The 20,573-nt window shown below is 34.3% G+C and overlaps 2 protein-coding genes across 9 annotated transcripts; both read right to left on the bottom strand.

Moving 5' to 3' along the window:
- Positions 1–813: 813 nt before the first annotated feature.
- LOC115974996 lies at positions 814–6,352 on the bottom strand. Of its 2 annotated transcripts, XM_031095620.1 has the most exons (4): positions 6,136–6,345; positions 5,204–5,644; positions 4,569–4,871; positions 814–3,162 (listed from the first exon to the last, which is right to left on the bottom strand). In XM_031095620.1, the coding sequence occupies exons 2-4, from the start codon at positions 5,603–5,605 to the stop codon at positions 3,136–3,138; spliced, it is 732 nt and encodes a 243-aa protein (XP_030951480.1). In that variant the 5' UTR covers positions 5,606–5,644; positions 6,136–6,345; the 3' UTR covers positions 814–3,135. The 2 variants fall into 2 exon arrangements, with proteins under 2 accessions (XP_030951480.1, XP_030951479.1); XM_031095619.1 differs by lacking the exon at positions 814–3,162 and having other exon boundaries at positions 3,174–4,871; positions 6,136–6,352.
- A 3,640-nt stretch (positions 6,353–9,992) lies between these two features.
- LOC115974995 lies at positions 9,993–16,053 on the bottom strand. Of its 7 annotated transcripts, XR_004088042.1 has the most exons (8): positions 15,779–16,000; positions 14,731–15,169; positions 14,149–14,451; positions 12,627–12,766; positions 11,532–12,438; positions 10,996–11,129; positions 10,626–10,732; positions 9,993–10,528 (listed from the first exon to the last, which is right to left on the bottom strand). XR_004088042.1 is itself a non-coding variant. In XM_031095618.1 (3 exons), exons 2-3 carry the CDS (start codon positions 15,130–15,132, stop codon positions 13,618–13,620), a joined length of 1,236 nt encoding a protein of 411 aa, XP_030951478.1. In that variant the 5' UTR covers positions 15,133–15,169; positions 15,779–16,053; the 3' UTR covers positions 13,414–13,617. The 7 variants fall into 7 exon arrangements, 1 of the variants encoding a protein (XP_030951478.1); XR_004088041.1 differs by having other exon boundaries at positions 11,532–12,766; XR_004088043.1 differs by having other exon boundaries at positions 10,996–11,087; positions 12,273–12,766.
- Positions 16,054–20,573: the final 4,520 nt, after the last annotated feature.

Here is a 20,573-nt window from a genome sequence, read left to right as displayed (position 1 = left end):
GGCACTTTCAGTTTTGTTATCAAGTAGCAGTAGTTAATAGCTTTATTTTGTAATGTGCCTGAGTTTTGAGCACTTTGTGTTCCACTAATTTTTTTGAGCTGACCTAGTTTTGTAGCCTTTTGGTGTTGTAGTATTCTTGGTGCTGTAGTTGTGTAGTGTTGTTCTGTTTGGGTTCGAGTCTTCAACTGATTGTATAGCTGTTCTTTTAATTTGCTTATTCTTCGAAAAAAGAAAAAGAAAAAGAGTGTCGGATTAAAAAATATGGCATTAGAAGGTGAAAACTACTCCAAAATCAATCATATTATTAAGGATTCAAAAGAGCTGATCACAACTCAATATCAGGAATATAACTCGTGGACAAAAGTCAGAATCACATGGCAGTGGCACACAGGCTTACCAAATAAGTTCAATTTAATGACTTCCTCTTGTTAAATTCACTGGAATATCCAACTTTTCATCAATTTCATCCTATATTTATTGAAAACAATAGGTACATGCACCTTCTACCACTACCCATACTTTCTCTCCCTACCTCCTCCAGCTTTTATTTATTCTTTCTGACCAAATTACATCTTTTACTGGTACAAAAGAAATACACTTTCTTCTAAATTACATCTTTTAGTGGTAGGAAAAAAAAAAAAAATATATATATATATATATGTGCTCAAATGTTACAAGCACAACAAATTTCACTATTTATTGAAGTGGCAAATTGTGATTTGTGAAATAGCACTTTTACTAAGACCACTACTAACATCACTTTATTGTACATCAACCACAATCTACCATTTCAACAAATATGAAAAATGTTATAAAATTTCTTATCATTGCATTTATTAATTTTACAAATGAAGGCAGATCAGATCCTGTTGCAAAGCATTGCCAAATTCTAGCACCAACAATAGAACAGAATAAAGCCCAACTCATGATATATATACAATAGCATTAGCCTGTAACAAAATATATTGCAAATGCAGAAAACTGGAAAGAATGTATGGATCGTGGATGGATACAGGAAATACTTGAGATACGCTACTACCACAACATGAATCAACCACACTCTCTTCGGAAGACACTCAAAACACTTCAAACTTTACAGATCATTCTCTATTGAAAGGCCCTAAAAAATTCCCAACTTGGATATTTGAGCCACCCATACCAAGCCATCTTTGCAAGACAACAGATCATTCTTCATTATAAAGGCCCTTACAATATCCCAGCTTGGAGATTTGAGCCACCCATTCCACTTCAACTTTGCAAGACAACGCTGTTGATCAGCTCATAGATCTGTAAAACAAAATCCCATTCACATTATCAACTAATACATGTAAAGTTAATATATTAATCTGCATATCCATGGATTAGTATTGCAATTAGTGATTATCATTCATTTGCTCCAGTATTTACTCAAATTAACATGAAATGTGTCTAGGGGGGCCCTCTTCAGCTTACTTTGACAAGGCTAGAGGTGCAACTGATACCATTTCTACATCTTTCCTGTAACATTGTTTAACTATGTACTCTTTAACTCAATTAAACCACATCCACATCTTCCTTCAAACAAAGGAAACCTACGTCCACAGAATTTGGGATAACAGACATTTGCATCATTATAATGAATAATAGAACAGTAATTATACTTACAAAGTGGAACATTTGTTAATTTATAATTTTGTTTTATAATATATATTTTTATGAATAATTGTTTAGGGAAAAAGTGTAGTTGACTTGAATGTCACTTGTAAAAGTCACAAAACCAAATTACCTTGTGGGCCTGATCTCTGCACAAACATTTACAAACAATGTTCTGCAACCTTTGTTCCCAAAACTCACCAAATTTCCTTCCTGCAATTCTTTCTTTTCAACCAGGCTGCGGTAGGTAACTAATTTACATGAAATGTTGATCATTTTCAACTATTATCATCTTCTTCTAGGAGTACACAACAAATTTATTGGAAGTGTTTCCAGAATTCCATAGTCAACTACATGAGTGTGCGTACAAAATTCAATGAATATGCTTTTCTTGAGAATAACACATATATATTAGATGCTTCTTTAATTTTGGAAGGAGCTCCTAGATAATTACTTGACATGTTTGCACAATCAGTAGTCTAATATATGCATGGTACTGCTACTCTATATGCAAATGCACATTGATGACCATTTGTAAAGTCATTATTCCTAAAATACAGAGTCAAAGATACCGTGTGTCACTAGTCATTTATACACCAAGACTAAGTACAAAGGGAAAATTGCTTGAAGGGTTGGATGTGGGAAGTATAGTAATGGAAGGGAGCCAGTAAAATTCTATCACAATTCTTTAATATAAATTGCAAGGGAGCAAGGGTAATTTTCATTTACAAAGTAGGACTTCTACAAAAGCAAGTCATTACTTTAGTGATTACAAGGATGATAAAATCACCAAAGAGTAGCTTAACATCTATTTGTTTTTAATAGGTAAATTGGAGGACAGGAACTGGTGGGGTTGAACACCAGTGCCCAAGCACCACAATAGCTACTGGACCCACTTGGGATATTCCTCGAACCCCATTATGTTTTCCAACCTTGCAGAAATAATCAGAAATCATGATAAATTGAAAGAAATTTATCCACAGATATAAACAACAAACTTTTATGCAAGATATAGATATGCAATATAAAAGAAAGGAAAAATTTTTCCTCCAAATCCAATATGTAGCCATTGACAAAACCATTCATGTTACTTATAGTCACATGACCTATTTAATGAGTCATGTGACTTATTTAAAAAATTCACATGGATGGTTTTATGAGTCGCCTCGTAATGGGTTGAAGGAGATTACTCTAAACCGGTATTGATGGAAAAAAAAATCTAAAAGAAAACTAGAACAATGTGCATTATTAAAACTAAAAGTTTAAAAGAAGACCACCATATCAAAAATACTCTCCCACTATTTCAGATATTGAGTTTTCCATTGGAACAATATGTGCCCATTAATCCCAGCAGGCCTGAAATGAACTATATCACTGAACCAAATAACATAATTATACAATTAGGTGGTCATGCAATGTCTAATATAGAAAAATTGGATGCAGTTCTTGCCCCATCGTTTAAGGGAGAGAAATGCAGCAAACCCCAGCATCATCTTAAGACCTTTAGAAGCAAAGCCTCCAATTTTGGCCCTGGAAAAAGCAGGGATTCATCAATAGCATTCTTAAAACAGAACTCCCAGTGCCATTCAAATTCTGTGAAAAATCAATCCATAGTCTATTAAATCCAACAAAATGTTTAAACAAAGGAGCACAAGATAGATTTCTTTTACTCCTTCGCATATACAACAAATCAATTAATGTTATAACTTCACCAGAATGATATATATACACAATGACGGGAACAGATAAGCACAACTTCTATAATCCAGAAAGATCTCAATAACCAGGATTACTCAACACATGTCAACCAGTAAACAACTGAAGAGCTTCCATGTTCTTATAAAAACAAAATTAGTCAATCAGCCAAGCAGCATGATAACAGACATGCATAATGGTCTAATATTTTCTAAAATATAGACATGCATGGTGAGAGAGAAACATATCATCTCCATGTCCAGAACATAAGATAAAGAAGTTTAGTTTTTCAAAACCCTTTGTTACCTTTACTTTTTTATTTCCTTATTTTCAAAGTGAAGAGCTGCAGATATATAAGTCCATAAGAACTTTCTCAAATGATATGGCAGCCTAACTTTCTAATGATTAAAAATAAATTCAAGATTTTTATGGAATATAATTACATATCATGAAGCATCCCAGAAAACAAATAAATAAACAAGAAAAAAAAAGGGGGAGGAAAAATAGCATTGCAATGAGCCTGAAGATATTCATTCCTGTATAAGAATATTTGGTACATAATTTCCAGATAGAAACTCCAAGACTAATACTACAAAATGTAACCATTCCTCCTGTTTCTTACAATGATGTGATGCCATTAAAGAAAACTACAGAATATCCTATTCTAATCCCCCCCCCCCCCACCCTAACAAAATAAATCCATTGATTAAAAGTTAACAAAGATGAAGGCCATATCGAGCTGATTTTAGATTCCTTATCTCCATCAAGTGTTCATCATTTGAAATGTTGAGTGAAACACGAAGATTTGTCAATTGAGCTTCTTGTTCCCAACTTAAGGTCCCAGAAGTATATATAGCCTGTAGAGTGCTGCAATAATCATGCAACTCTAATCTACGGATGCTTGTTGCTACATTATCTTTTGGAGAGAGGGAACATTTTCCTTCCTCATCTCCACAATCATAACAGGAATCAGCATCACTACTAAGGATATCAGAATCTTGAGCAGAATGCGTTAAAATGTCACCTGACCTATTTGGACTATTAGTAACAACACTACAACTACCAACAGAAGATGCATCACTATCACAATGAATAGGTTCCGAGATTCTTCCATGAAAACACAAAATAGAACCATTCTGATTTACCCTTTCCAATTCAAAATATTGAGTTGTTTGTTTATTAAAGGAAGCATGCATGTATTTTTCACCCAGATTTACTCGTGGGTAAGCTACAGCATCTACCTTTTTTGGCAAGGGGGATGGAGACTTTGAAATGACTCTTTGACACTCACCCTCATTCTCAATTGCTCTCATTTTTCTAGAATATGCTTCAGTATGAGAGGAGCAATAAGGGGACGCTCTCTTCAATGTTCTAGATGAGACAATATGAGATTCCTGCAAACAAGTATTGTCTTGAGTGGCTAAACATGTATTTCCTGCCTGCATCTTTCTCCTTGTATTGAGCTGTGGAAACTCAGGTGTCATCTGATGACAGTTCAAGCTAGATGGCTTGTTGAACTTCACAAGCTCACAATTCCGAGAACCCTGTGAAGAAAAGCCAACATGAAATTAGTCAACGCAAAGGGATAAATAGTGGATAAATAGATTCCATGCCTCTTGATCCCAAAAACATGATGACAGCTATGATAGGCAGTGGACTTCTAAATTAAAAGTATAAACTATTCATTGCCTATCACTCAATAGAATTAGCCATCTGACTATTAACACCAGATTAGTAAAGACAGAATTGGACTCAAACTCAAATATACCCAGGAACCAAGTAAAAGAAAGGCAAGAAACTTTAAAAATGGTCACAAAATTTTAACTAAAAGTTGACAAAAATGACAATTTAAAACAAGATCAAAGTAGAAACTTACCTTTCTGATCACAACCCATTTGTTATCTTGCCAAATTTGACGCATCCGGATGTTAGATTTGTGAACTCTGAACTTTTCTGAAGATCCCAATAGCCTAACCAAATGATAATCCCCACTCAAAACCTTCAGAATCATAGCCATTCTCCAAGAACCAAAATTAAACACTTCTGCAACATCTCCAACTGTCCAACCCTCCATAGTTTCCGTGGGAGGAGGGCAAGGCCTAATATCCTTCCTCGGCACTCTCTCTATAACTTCCTCACTTCTCATATCGAGAGAACCTTCAAACATAACACTGTAAGTATGCCCATTACCAGAGATAATCTTAGCACAATGCCACGCTCCTGGAGGCAGCTGTTTATTCTTTAGTACCTCTACCTGACTCCCCTTTAAGAATCTCATGATTGCTATATGCTAAAACAGAACTCAAATTCACAAATCCTGTAAGAACCAACAAACTAAATGTTACAATCAGACAGAAAAATATTTGTATAATAAAAAACTATTACTTCCCAAACACAAGTTTGTCCAATGATTCCGAATACTAAACAAAAGATTTTATTCTCATTTGAGAAAAGCAACCATCCAAAACAAAACACTATTTCTAATGAAATCACAGGGAATTAGTAATTCCTTGGCGATCAAGAAAAGACCCCTGATAACAAATCCTATGACCTAAAGGATTAGATCAAATTAAACATGAAAAACCAGAGAACAATCTTAAACCCCACCAAATATACAACAAAAGTTTTCAATCAGATAACATTAAACGTAAATAAAAACAAACAGATCATATGCAACCACAAAATAAATAAATAAATAAATTGATTTCTAACGCATACATAGAAGAAAAAACATCAAACATGAAAGTCCGAATGAAATCAAATTACGGAAAGCAAAATCATCGCCTCAGTAGAAATAGAGAAACTGACCTTCCTTCCTTTTCTGGATTACTGCTTTGATGATGGCTTGCTTGAAAATGCAGATTTGTGTTTCTTCAAATTTAAAAGGTAGGGTTTGTTTTGTAATTGTGAGAATATATTAATAAAATTGTTTTATATATCTCACCCTTTTTCTTGCCGTTGTTTTCAAAATGAGGCGGTTAGGTTTCTATTCCTTTTCCGAGTAGGAGAAAAGGAACATAAAAGAGAGGGCTGTTTTTTTTTTACTTGAAAAACGAGAGGTGCTAGTGTGTGCACACGTTTTTTTTTTTTTTTTTTTTTTTTTTTAAGGTTCCTAGTGATTAATTATTAATCTATATATTATTAAAAAAAACAACTTTTTTGGTGTTTTTTTTTAATAATCTAAAATGTCCTTACATTGTGTCTCAATAAATAAATAAATAAATATATATATAATTACATTAATTGCACTAAGCAAGTAGTCTTTTAATTGTATTTATATTATGGTAACTCTATTTGTGTATTCAGGGCACATTTGCTTTTTGTGGCTTTCCATTTGCGTCAACAAGGCCCAACACGTGTAGTGTAGAGATAATTTTGTTGAGCTCTTTTTTTTATACTATTTTTGGTCTTTTTGCTGATTAGGCAAGTATTACCCAATGAAATTGGGTTCCATGGCATGTAAAAAAAAATCTTGGAATAAGCTGTAATCCTAAAATGATACATCCATATTAGGGGTGTCAATTCGGATTAGCGTGTCGGGTTCGTGTTGTGTCGAGGTAGGGGTATTCGACTAAATGACTCAACCCTAACCCGACCCATTTAATAATCGTGTCATGATCCTTCAACCCTAACCCGACCTGTTAATAAGGCGGGTTGACCTGACCCAACCCATTTGACACACTTAATAAACGAGTCGTGTTGGGTTGACACGAATGTAACACAACCATTTCAACCTGCATAATATTAAATATAACATCTATCTAGAAATAATTTTTTTACATCCTAAAAAGCAATGCATACACTTCAAGTCTTCAACCCACATTCAAAATAATATAGTTCAACAGAAATATCACATCCATCTAGAAATAAGTTATTTACACTTCAAAAGAAGTGCATACACTTCAATCCAAATTCAAAATAACAAAGTTTAACAAAAATAAAATAACATAGTTTAACAAAAATATAATATCCTTGAAACTCGTCAAATGCTAAGTTTCAATTTCCAATTATATTCCTTGTAAATTTTTATAATTACTCACTTTTCTTTCTAAATTTAAAATATATGTTGGATATAAAAGGTATTTGACAAATCTAAAATAAACTAAATATTTATTTGTTATACAAGTTAAACGGGTTGTTTTAAGTGGGTCATTTCGGGTTGACACAATTAAATTGGCGTGTCAAACGTGTCTATTGCGGGTTATGCGGATTGACCCGCTTATGACACGCTTCTTATCGTGTCGCTTTCGGGTCGACCCGTTTATGATCCAAACCCATTAAGACCCAACCCTAACCCGAAAAAACCCGTGTTAGGTTCGTGTCGTGTTCGCGAGTTGGGTCGAATATTGACACCCCTAATCCATATTGATGGGTATTGAAATATTTTATTACTCTAACCAAATCGAAATAATCATCATCACAGTGTTCAAAACTTTGACTCGATCCTACTACCTTCTAAACAAGTTCTTTTTTTAGATCATAATCGTAATTTTTGTTATGCATGGAAAAGCATTAGGGGGGCATTAAATAGTAGAAAACAAGGATAAGATTAGAATTTGGAAGGATAAATGGTTGTCTAATCCCATAGTGTTTAAGTAATCTCTCATATAAGAATCCTTTAAGAGTCCTTTAAGAGAAAAAGAAGGGGGGGGGGGGGGTTCCCTAGACTATTGGATGAAATTTTACTACCTTTTATGAAAAATCTCACTAAGTGAAAAACTTACTGAATCTCTACTGCAAGTATTACCCAATGAAATTGGGCCACATGGCATTGTAAAAAACAAAAACCTGGAGCAAGAGGTAATCCTAAAATGATACATTGATATTAATGTATATCAAAATATTTAATTTTTTTGACCAAATTGAAATGACCTTCTTTACGGTGTTCACAACTTTGATTCAATCCTGCTACCTTCTAAACAAGTCCCTTTTGGAGGCCAAAATCATTATTTTCCTTAGGCATGGAAAAACATTAGAGGTGCATGGAAGGTGATAGAAGAGGGCTACCATTGGATAGTAGAAACAAGGACAAAATTATAATTTGGAAGGATAGGTGGTTGCCTAATCCCACAACATTTAAGAGAACCTCTCCTAGAAGGATCCTTCATCAATAAAAAAATTTTATTACCTTTTGAAGTGGAGGAAATAAGAAAATCCCACTAAGCGGAAGATTGACAGAAGACAAACTCATATGGCATGGGAACGAGAGAGGAGCCTTTTATAATGAAAAGTACATATAAGTTCAAGTATAAATAGTGTATACACTATGGAAACGCATATGGAGCCTCTGCCTATCAAATAAGATCAAAATATTTGGATGGAGAATGTGTTACTACATACCAACCAAAGTAAATTTGACAAAAAGGACGCTCACGGAGGATACATAGTGCGAAAGATGTTTGAGAGATTAAAAGGATATGAGGCATGTACTGAGATGTAAACGACTAAAGGAAATCTATAAGTTGAGCCACATTAAATTCCAAAACAAGCACTGGAACCATAAAGACTTCCTAAGAATAGCAGGGGAAATGAGAGAAAGTCTTTGTGACTGCCTGGAATATATGGAACAATAGGAATATCTAGAGAAGGAAGCTTGCATTATGGTAAAAGAAGGAAAAGGTTGTTCGGAAAAAAATTGTCGTGGAAGAATAACAGGAAGCCGCAACAAAGAAGCTACCACTGAAAGAGTTGTGCAAGATGGAAATCATCACCAACTAGAGTTGTTAAAATCAATGTCGATGGCACGATTTTTGAAGAATAGATGGCAACTGGTATTGGCATTGTGATTAGAAATGAAAATGGGTAGCATTAGAAGGTGACATGGTCAGTTAAGTAGAGGAGTCCGAAGCCATGACAACTACTTATGCTTTGTCCTCCAAAAAAAATGTATCCAACTTAAAAATATGGCATTAGAAGGTGGACTCACTCATGAGAGGAAAACTACTCCAAAATCAAACATATAATTAAGGATGCAAAAGAGCTAATCACAACCGAACATCATGAATATAACTTGTGGAAAAAAACGGGAATCGCATGGCAGCTCAATTTAATGATCTTCCTTTTTTTAATTTCAGTGGATATCCAACTTTTTTTTTGTATGGGCAAGAACAATTTTATTGAAAAGAGACTCTTTCATGAAAAAATAAATGAAGTGGTCTAAATAATTACAATTGAAAAAATATCTACATGTAAATCGACTCTATGAATAATTGAACAGAGTTACAAAATATGAGAACCAATACAAAAGACACTCATAGAGAGAGCTAATGAATGATGCTTGCAACAGAGTTGATGTGCATTCCACATCCTTAAAAGTACATTGATTTCTTTCCCTCCATATCCAACTTTTCATCAACTTTATTATATGTTAATCAAAAACAATAGGTTCATGCACCTTCTTCCATTACCTCTACTCTCTCCCTACCTCCTCCAGCCCTTATTTATTCTTCTTTTTTACTAAATTCCATCTTTTACTGGTATGAAAAAAAAAATACACCGAACTATATATGTTAAATTTTGATTTTGACTAAATTACACATGTTGCACCTCAATTTAGCTAAAACCAATTTTGCATAGCAAATGCTACAGAAACAAACTAATTTCACAACTTATCATATAATTGTGATTTGTGAAACAGCACTTACTAAGACCACCACTAACATCACTTTTATTGTGCACCAATAACAATCTACCATTTCAACAGATGTGAAATTTGTTTCTATTAGATTTATTAATTTTACAAATGGCTATCTAATTGATGCGTTGCTTTTTAAGGCTAATCAGATCCTGCTGCCCAGCACTGCCAAATTCTACCACCAACAAAAAATCAGAATGACGCCCAACTCATGATATGTATAATATGCATTAGCCTGTAACAAAATATATTACAAATGCAGAAAACCGGAAAGAGTGTATAAGATCATGGGTAGATACAAGAAAATACTTGAGATACACTACTACCACTTCATGAATCAATCACACCTCTTGGGAAGTCAACCGCTTCGAACTTTACAGATCATTCTTCATTGAAAGGCCATAAAAAGTCCCAACTCAGAGATTTGAGCCACCCCTACCAAGCCACCTATGCAAGACAATAGATCAATTTTCATTATAAAAGCCCTTACCAAATCCCAACTTGGAGATTTCAGCTACCCCTTCCAAGTCATCTTTGCAAGATAGCACTGTTGATCAGCTCGTAGATCTGTAAAACAAAATCCCCTTCTCATTATCAACTAATACAAGTAAAGTTAAGATATCAATCTGCATCTCCATACATTAGTATTGCAATTAGTGATTACCACTCATTTGCTCCAGTATTGCTCAGAATCAGATTTACATGAAATGTGTCTATGGGGCCCTCTTGTGCTTACTTTGACTAGGCCATTGCTGCATAGCTGCATCTTTCCTGTAACATTGTTTAACTATGTTAACTCAATTAAACCACATCCATATCTTCCTTCAAACGAAGGAAACTTATGTCCTTAGAATTTGGGATAACAGACATTTGCATCATTATAATGAATAATAGAATACTAATTATAGTTACAAAGTGGAACATTTGTTTATTTATTATTTTATTTTATAATATATATATTATTATGAATAATTGTTTAGAGAAAAAGTGTAGTAGACTGACTATAACTTGTAAAACTCACTAAACCAAAATACCTTGTGGACCTGATCCCTGCACAAACATTTACAAACAATGTTCTGCAACCTTTGTTCTTGAAACTCATGTAATTTCCTTCCTGCAATTCTTTCTTTTCAACCAGGCTGCTGTTAGTAACTAATTTTCAAGAAATGTTGATCATTTTCTTCTGAGTGTACACAACAAATTTACTGGAAGTGTTTCCAGAATATCATAGTCAACTACATCATTAAGCATACGCACTAAATTCATTTAATCATGTTTTTCTTGAGAATAACACATATATTAGATGCTTCTTTAATTTTGGAAGGAACTCCTAGATAATTCCTTGAAACATTGCACAATCAGTAGTCTAACATATGTATGGTACTGCTATTCTATATGCAAAGTAAACAGTGAAAGACGCCATGTGTCACTAGTTAATAGCTTGTGGACCTGATCCCTGCACAAACATTTACAAACAATGTTCTGCAACCTTTGTTCATGAAACTCGTGTAATTTCCTTCCTGCAATTCTTTTCAACCAGGCTGCTGTTAGTAACTAATTTTCAAGGAATGTTGATCATTTTCAACAATTATCATCTTCTTCCAAGCGTACACAACAAATTTATTGGAAGTGTTTCCAGAATATCATAGTCAACTACATCATTAAGCATATGTACTAAATTCATTTAATCATGTTTTTCTTGAGAATAACACATATGTTAGATTCTTCTTTAATTTTGGAAGGAACTCCTAGATAATTCCTTAGCACATTGCACAATTAGTAGTCTAACATATGAATGGTACTGCTATTCTATATGCAAAGTACACAGTGAAAGACACCATGTGTCACTAGTCAATAGCAGTCATCCACCATGACGAAGTACAAAGGGAAAATTCCTAGAAGGGAAAGGAAGTAGAAAGTAGAGTAATGGAAGGGAGCCAGTAAAATTCTGTCCCAATTCTTTAATATAAATTGCAAGGGAACAAGCAGTTACAAAGTAGGACTTCTACAAAAGCAAGTCATTACTTAAAGTGATTACATGGATGATAAAATCACTGAAGAGTACCTACACATCTTTTTTTTTCAATAGGTAAATTGAGGAAGGGGAAATGGTAGGGTTTGAACACCAGTGCCCAAGCACCACAAGAGCTACTGGACGCACTTGGGGCATTCCTCAAACCCCATTATGTTTTCCAACTTCAAAGAAATAATCAGAAATTCTGATAAATTGGAAAAACTTATCCATAGATATAAAAGACACACTTTTAAGCAAGACATAGATATGCAATATAAAAGAAAGGAAAAAGTTTACCTCCAAACCCAATATGTGGAGATTGATAAAACCATCCATGTTACTTATAGTCACATGACCCCTTAAATGAGTAATGTGACTTGTTTCATAAATACACATGGAAGGTTTTATGAGTCATCATGTAATGGGTTGAAGGAGATCACTCCAAACAGCTTTTGATGAAAACCTAATTATGGGGAGAAAAAAAAAACTATAACAATGTGCATTTATCAAACTAGAAGTTTAAAAGAAGACCGTCAATATCAAAATTGCTCTCCCACTATTTCAAAGATTGGGTTTTGCATTGGCACAATATGCCATAAATCCCAGCAGGCCAGAAATGAAATATATTACTGAACCAAATATCAATTATACCATTAGGTGGTCATGCATTGTCTAATGTAGAAAATTTGGATGCAGTTCTTGCCCCATCGTTTAAGGGAGAGAAATGCAGCAAACCCCAGCATCATCTTAAGACTTTTAGAAGCAAGGCATGCAAGCCTCCAATTTTGGCCCTGGAAAAAGCAGGTATTCATCAATAGCATTCTTAAAACAGAACTCCCAGTGCCATTCAAATTCTGAGGAAATCAAGCCATAGTCTATCAAATCCAACAAAATGTTTACACAAAGGAGTACAAGATAGATTTATTTTACTCCTTCGCATACACAACAAATCAACTAATGTTATAACTTCACCATAATAAAATTATATATACAATGACGAGAACAGATAAGCACAACTTCCGTAGTCCAGAAAGATCTTTATAACCAGGATTCAAACTCCACACATGTCAACCAGTAAACAAGTGAAGAGCTTCCATGTTTTTATAAAAACAAAATTAGTCAATCAGCCAAGCAGCATGATAGCAGACGGGCATAATGGTCTAACATTTTATGCAAATATAGACATGCATGTTGAGAGAGAAACATGTCATCCCCATTTCCAGAACATAAGATGAAGAAGCTTAGTTTTTTCCCCTTATTTTCAAAGTGAAGAGCAGCAGATAGAGAAGTCCATAAGAACTTTTTGAAAGGATATGAAAACCAAACTTTCTAATTATTAAAAAAAAAATTGAAGATTTTTTCTGGAATATAATTACATATCACAAAGCATCCCCGAAAACAAATATATAAACAAGAAAAAGAAAAAGAGGAGGAAAAATAAACTGCAATGAGCCTGAAAATATTCATTCCTGTATAAGAATATTTGGTACATAATTTCCAGGTTGAAACACTGAGACCAATACTACAAATGTAACCATTCCTCCTGCTTCTTACAATGATGTGATGCCATTAAAGACAACTACCGAATATCCTACTCTAATCCTCCCTTGACCCGCCAAAACAAAAATCCATTGATTACAAGTTAACTAAGATGAAGGCCATATCCAACTGATTTTAGATTCCGTATCTCCATCAAATGTTCATCATTTGAAATGTTGAGAGAAACACGAAGATTTGTCAATTGAGCTTCTTGTTCCCAACTTAAGGGCCCAGAAGCATATATAACCTCTAGAGTGCTGCGATAATCATTCAACTCTAATCTATGGGTGCTTGTTGCTACATTATCTTTCAGAGAGAGGGAATATTTTCCTTCCTCATCTCTGCAATCATAATAGGAATCAGCATCACTACTAAGGGTATTGGCATCTTGGGCAGGGCATGCTAAAATTTCACCTGATAACCTATTTGGACTATTAGTAACAACAATACAACTACCAACAGAAGATGCATCACTATCACACTGAATAGGTTCTGAAATCCCTCCATGAAAACACAAAATAGAACCATTCTGATTTACCCTTTCCAATTCAAAAAATCCAGTTGTTTGTTTGTTAAAGGAAGTATGCATGTATTTTTCACCCAGATTTACTCGTGGGTAAGCTACAGCATCTACCTTTTTCAGCAAGGGGGATGGAGACTCTGAAATGGCTCTTTGTTGCTCGCCCTCATTCTCAATTGCTCTCATTTTTCCAGAATATGCTTCAGTATGAGAGGAGCAATAATGGGATGCTCTCTTCAATGTTCTACATGAGACAAAATGAGACTCCTGCAAACAAGTATTGTCTTGAGCAGCTAAACAAGTATTTCCTGCCTGCATCTTTCTCCTTGTATCAAGCTGTGCAAACTCAGGGGACATCTGATGACAGCTCAAGCTAGATGGCTTGTTGAACTTCACAAGCTCACAATTCTGAGAACCCTGTGAACAAAAGCCAACATCAAATTAGTCAACGCAGAGGAAAACAGATAGATTCTGTGGCTCTTGTTTCCGAAAACACAGTGACAGCTATGATAGGCAATTGAACTTCTAAATTAGAAGTATAAACTAATCATTACCTATCACTCACATAGAATTAGCCATCTGGCTATTAACACTAGATTAGTAAGACAAAATTGGACTCAAACTCAAATATACTCAGGAATAACTTCAAATTAACAATAATGACCATCCAAAAACAAGATCAAAGTAGAAAATTACCTTTCTGATCACAACCCATTTGTCATCTTGCCAGATTTGACGCACCCGGATGTTGGATTTGTGAACTCTGAACTTCTCATAAGATCCCAATAGCCTAACCAAATGATAATTCCCACCCAAAACCTTCAAAATCATAGCCATTCTCCAAGAAACAGCATCAAACACTTCTGCAACATCACCAACTGCCCAACCTTCCATACTTTCCACGGGAGGAGGGCAAGGCCTAATAGCCTTCCTTGGCACTCTCTCCACAACTGCCTCACTTCTCAGTTCTAGAGAACCTTCATACATAACGCTGTAAGTGTGGCCATTACCAGAGATAATCTTAGCACAATGCCACTCTCCTGGAGGCACCTGTTTATTCTTTAGTACCTCCACTTTACTCCCCTTCATGAATCTCATGATTGCTATGCTAACCCAGAATTCAAAATCACAAAACCTGTAAGAACCAATAAATTAAAAGTTAAAATCAGACAAAAACCTCAGTATAATTTAAAAAAAAAAAAAAAACTATAACTTCCTAAACTTGATTTTTATCCAATAATTCTTAATACTGAACAAAAGCTTATCACGGGGAATTACTTGGCGATCAAGAAAAGAACCCTGAAATCAAATGCTACGACCTAAACGAAATCTTTCAAAGGTTTGAAACTAAAAAATGCAAAACCAATCAGAGGCTAAGATCTCCAAAAAGAAACAAAATATAGAATAGTAAAGACAAACAACCAACATGGAATTGAAATCCCAGTTACATATGTATGTAATCTGTTAACTGAAAAGGGCAAACCATCTAAGTCTAACGAAATCAAACCATAGAATAATCCTTAAACCCCTCAAACATACAACAAAAGTACTCAGTCAAATAACATTAAATATAAAATCAAAACAAACAAATCATATGCAAACACAAAATTTCAGATTAAAAAATAAAAAATAAAAACTTCGATTTCTTAAGCATACAGAGAAGACATCAAACTTTAATAACAAAAGAAATTATGAATAGCAAAAAAAAAAAAAATTTTGACTCATTATAGATGAAGAAACTGACCTTCCTCTCTCTATGACTGCGTTTTGGATTTCCGATGGCTTCCTCGAAAATCAAGAGTTGTGTGTGTGTGTTTAAACGTGAGATAGGGTTTGTTTTTGATTGTGAGATCAAATAAATTTGGTTTTACAATTTATATATATCTCTCTCTCTCCGTCGTTGTACGTCTCTCTCCCCCTTCTTGTTTAAGTTTTATCGGGAGTTTTGGATCCTCGCCCTTTCTTTTATTACTTTTAGGAAAACAAAATCTCAACCATAAAAATTACTTTATTCCCACGAAAATATGTGTATATTATCTTCTTCTTTTTCTTTTTTTTTTTAATCTGAATATTATCTTATTTTTAGCTACCTCACTTTTCACATAGATTGAGATTATCAAGTTTGTCAAAATAAAAAATTGGTATCAAACCTCTCTCTCTCAATTAAATTTTTTTTTTTTTTTTCTAAGTTAGATTGTAAACTTATTCCTCAAGGACCTCAACTTTAGGTATTTGTTTCAAAATTGTCATTATACTTAACCAATGCCACCTTCATAAAATGGAGCTTATGACATGACATAAATTTCGTTTAACACATTAATATTTTCACAAAACGTCTAGTGCTTACGTGCACTAGAGTTATAGGGATACAGATACGTGTTAAACACTTGTCACGTGTTCATATTTCAACGAATTTAAATATAGGAAAACTAGACCCAATTCTTGCTCTATTTTCATCTATCATATGTAGCTTAATTGGCATCTCTTCATGCACAAAGTGCTTAAGATAAATAACAATTCTTAATTATTTTTCTCTCTACTCTTCTTTTTCCTCTCCCTCTTTTTTAAAATGCAAATCATTTATTCCACTTTATGCATCACCAATCATGATGTGTTATATGTTTTATCTATACTACTATTTAAGAAGCTACACCTGTTTGAATCCGATTTTTTTTTTTTTTCCAAAATACCCCTATTTCTCTAAGTTTAAGTAGAGATAAAATTAAAGGATAATTTGGTAAAAATACATGTCTAACTTGCACTAAAATATTGCCTGCAAAATAGGAACACTCTCCTACTAACCCAATTTTTCAAAGCAACTACGCGTTTATTTATTTTTAAATACTATTATTATTTTTAAAAAAAACACCCCATGTACTGATAATTATAAAATAAAAAAACACTAAATAGTTTAAAAAAAAAAGCTAACACACATACTGATTAAAAAACTAACACAAGTGCTGATAAAATGTGGGTGTTTAAACACATCTTTTTTCTTTTCTTTTTGGGTAAACTGGAGTTTTACTAAAAGCAACTAAGTAGAGAAAACAGAAGCAACAATGCTGTGATCATACAAAGTTTCAGCCGAATTTAAATTCAAAAGTAAGGACACCTCCGGTGGAGGGTCAAGAAAAACTAAAACTCCAAACTTCTACCGTTATTGAAAAGTACACCCACATTTTAGTCACACACAACTCCAAACTTCTACCTAACAAATTTAAATCTCTCCATTATCATTAAGTAGTTATAATGTTATCAAATTACTTTTGTTATTATGTAAGGAAAGTCAAACGAATACATAGAAAGTTGTGATTGGTGAAATCATGAATTGAAACACAAAACTTGTCTCTCTCAATATAAGACTTCAAAAGAAACTAAGCTATTAGCGGAGGCTATGTAACAATCAATCAGCATGTATATCCTAATTAAGTTGGAATTACCATGGACTTCTGAAATGTTAGGCAATTCACTTTCTTCATTGTATGGTGAAATCTGAAGCTCCCACAATAGTGTTTCTATTGGAAACTTGGTTGGATCATAGGGGTGGTGAGTAGATTCACTTGAAAGTAGGTTTTTAGAATGCTTTTATAGGGGACAAGGTTTAAGCGACAAGATTATTTTGTTATAGTCTTTGGCGATCAACGAAATTATTATTATTACACACATTGAATTATAAACTACCGTAAAAACGCAATTTTAGTTGTGTCCCTTATACAATGTATAACTATCACCACTCTTTATGGCCAATCTAATGCCTCCTGTGGTGTGGAGTATTGGTAATTGCTTTGTAGGCTGCATGCCCAAAGCTCTTTGTTGTGGTGTTGTCTATGTGATTTTAACGAGCAACTATGGGCAAATGAGAAGAAAGGCAGGTGGTTCGACGGTCCACTAAGACAAATACATTTCTTTAGATAGCTTTAGATGATTATTGTGGGCTAAGAGATACAAGGTTCTAAGGGAACCCCCTTTACATGGTGCAACAATTGCCTAGGCGATCATTAATGGTTGAGGGAAATGTGGATAAAGTGTTTGCCTCTTGTAGTTGGATGATGGTGCATCCCTAAGTTACTGTCTTTCATTTGATGTTGTCAGTTTTAGACCACCTACATGCTGTTGTTAATTATAAGTATGCATGGGTTAGTTCAAAAACGAATTTCTACATTTGAGGAACATTGGACACATCGTGAGGAGTGCAAAACAGTGATTATGCAAGGTAAGGAGTTTATTGCCGAAGGGAATGATAGGTATCAACTGTGCACAAATCTCAAACACTAATATAGTTCTTTTTGGTTAAGTGGAGTCCAACAAAAATAATCACTTATACCTCAAAATCACTAGTCAAGTTTTAATTGAAGCTCATAATAATCACTTATAAATTCAAAATCCACATAGCAAAAACACAATATGGGACTCAATATATGCCCAGACAACACAAGTTCAAACAATCTTTTTGCTTAAGTTTCAATTATTAAACACTTCGACAAATATTTAGGTCTCGCATCTTTCATTGGACAAAAAAAAAGTGTTCTCCGACATCAAAGAAAGAGTGCCGATTCGTGCCGGAGAAGTTGAAGTAGCGAAAGGAACAATTGATATCACAAGTAGGGTAGCGGGTATTACTGAAAGTAAAAGCCATAGCCCTGGCCATACCCACATATGCAATATGTTGTTTTCAACTTCCTAAACTTGTGTCAGGAGGTTATCTCTCATGAGTAATGAGCAAGTTTGGTGGGGCCAACTAGATAATGACAGTAAAATATATGCTTTAGCAATCACATCCGAATTTGTAAAAAAAAATACTTATTTTACCCTTTAAAATACCACTTTATATATTTTACTAATTTAGCAATACACTCAACTATACTCATTAAACCCAGACCGAACATTGACTTGGTCTATGAACTAGGTCATTGGATCAATCAGTGGATCATGAATCGTAAGGTTAAATAAAAAAATTTTAAAAATTAAATAAATATATATATATAATTAAGTTTGAAAATTCATAACCTAAATATGTAAATTAAAAAGGAAAAAAAAAAAAAAAAGGCATATGCCTAAATTAAACTCACTGTTATAATTCAAAATCAATGTTTTATAAGCAATGGCATTAAAAATTCTATAAAATTCACAAGGAAAATAAACAAATGTCATAAGATTTCAAACAAAGTTTTTGCTAAATAAAATCTTGTTACATGTCTTAAAATTATATATATTAAATAAATAAAAATGAAAATCTCAAACTCTTGTTTAAATTATCATATTATCGCAAATTTAAATAATAAAAAAGTCAATAAAGTGGATCTATTAATTTAATTTTACCCAATTCACAAACCCGGCCGAGTTAATAAAACCCAACCGGGTCACACAGATTGCTTAGAACCCACTAGGTTACACAGGTTTTGACCAGGTCATGTACTGTTCTAATCCAATTGATCACCCAGCCTGGTCTATGCGCTAGGTCACCAGTCCAACTGGCTGAGCCGAGCTAGGTTTAATAACACTGCATCCAACATTCCAATTCTTATTTTTACATACAACCTAACAAAATAATATAAACTACTCTTCTCTCTCTCTCTCTCTCCACTGTGGGAACAAAAAATATTATTTAATTTTTAGCAACTTGCTACAATAAAATTGGTATCAAACACCGTTACAAGTTGGTATAATTTTTTACATATGACAACTCGGATGTTGCATGTTTTTAAGGGTTTGGCCGTTTGGATTGTAAAATAGCAATTTGAGGGGTTTTACATCCCCAATGCTAATGCTAAGTGGAACTGCTTATGCCTCCCAAAATCAAGAGGAATTGGTTTCCTCAGATATGCAAAAGTAACATTATTGGCAACATAGGGTTGGTATTTGTTGCAAAACATGAATTCCTTACTCTTCCTCTTCTGTGTGATGAAATCAAAGTACTTCCCTGATTGCTATTTTATGGAGGCTAGAGTGACAAAAAATGCATCATATGCTTTGGCAGAGTATTCTAGAAGGCAGCCCAGGTCCTTGAGATGAGGGTGAAACGGCCAGTTAGTAATGGGCAGAAAGTTAGGATTGGGGAGGATAAGTGGCCTCCAACCCCATCCACGTACAAAAGTAGTGTCCTATGGTTTCTCATGGCGGAGGACGTGTGTTGATATTCTCCCAACTAAAACTTATCTCTTGAAGCATAGAGTATTCCCTGATAGAAGATGTGAGATGGGTGGGAAGGGAGGAGACAGTGCTCTACGCGATTTGGCTATGGAGCAGTAGAGGACAGCAAAGCTAGTCTGGAGTGGCAATGAGCTACCCTTAACAAAGCTTGCCCCGGCTCATTCCTACTTCACAGAATTGCTTGGTGCGGTTATGAAATCAATGTTGCTGTCCTTCTGGTACTGGTTTGTTGAAATACTGGCTGTTACCCCACCATGGATTGTACAAGCTTAACTTTGAAGTTTATCAGCAGTCAAGGTTGAGCATGACCAGGTTGGGTGCTATTGTCGTGCATGACTCCGATGGACAAGTAGTTGCGGCCATGGTGTTGCAGTAGCAGTATGGGGAAC

This window comes from Quercus lobata, chromosome 2 (assembly GCF_001633185.2).
Source record: "Quercus lobata isolate SW786 chromosome 2, ValleyOak3.0 Primary Assembly, whole genome shotgun sequence".
In the NCBI taxonomy this organism is placed as follows: domain Eukaryota; kingdom Viridiplantae; phylum Streptophyta; class Magnoliopsida; order Fagales; family Fagaceae; genus Quercus; species Quercus lobata.
Note: the sequence above shows the minus strand (reverse complement) of the source record. Positions and strands in the feature narration are given on the sequence as shown.

Bases quoted from the DNA above. Each gene is read 5' to 3' on its own strand.
- LOC115974996 (XM_031095619.1), bottom strand. From the start codon at position 5,605: ATGAGATTCTTAAAGGGGAGTCAGGTAGAGGTACTAAAGAATAAACAG. The intron at 4,872-5,203 runs GTAAGTTTCTAC...TTTTCTTCACAG, and splicing joins AATGGGTTGTGATCAGAAAG to GGTTCTCGGAATTGTGAGCT.
- LOC115974995 (XM_031095618.1), bottom strand. From the start codon at position 15,132: ATGAGATTCATGAAGGGGAGTAAAGTGGAGGTACTAAAGAATAAACAG. The intron at 14,452-14,730 runs GTAATTTTCTAC...TTTTGTTCACAG, and splicing joins AATGGGTTGTGATCAGAAAG to GGTTCTCAGAATTGTGAGCT.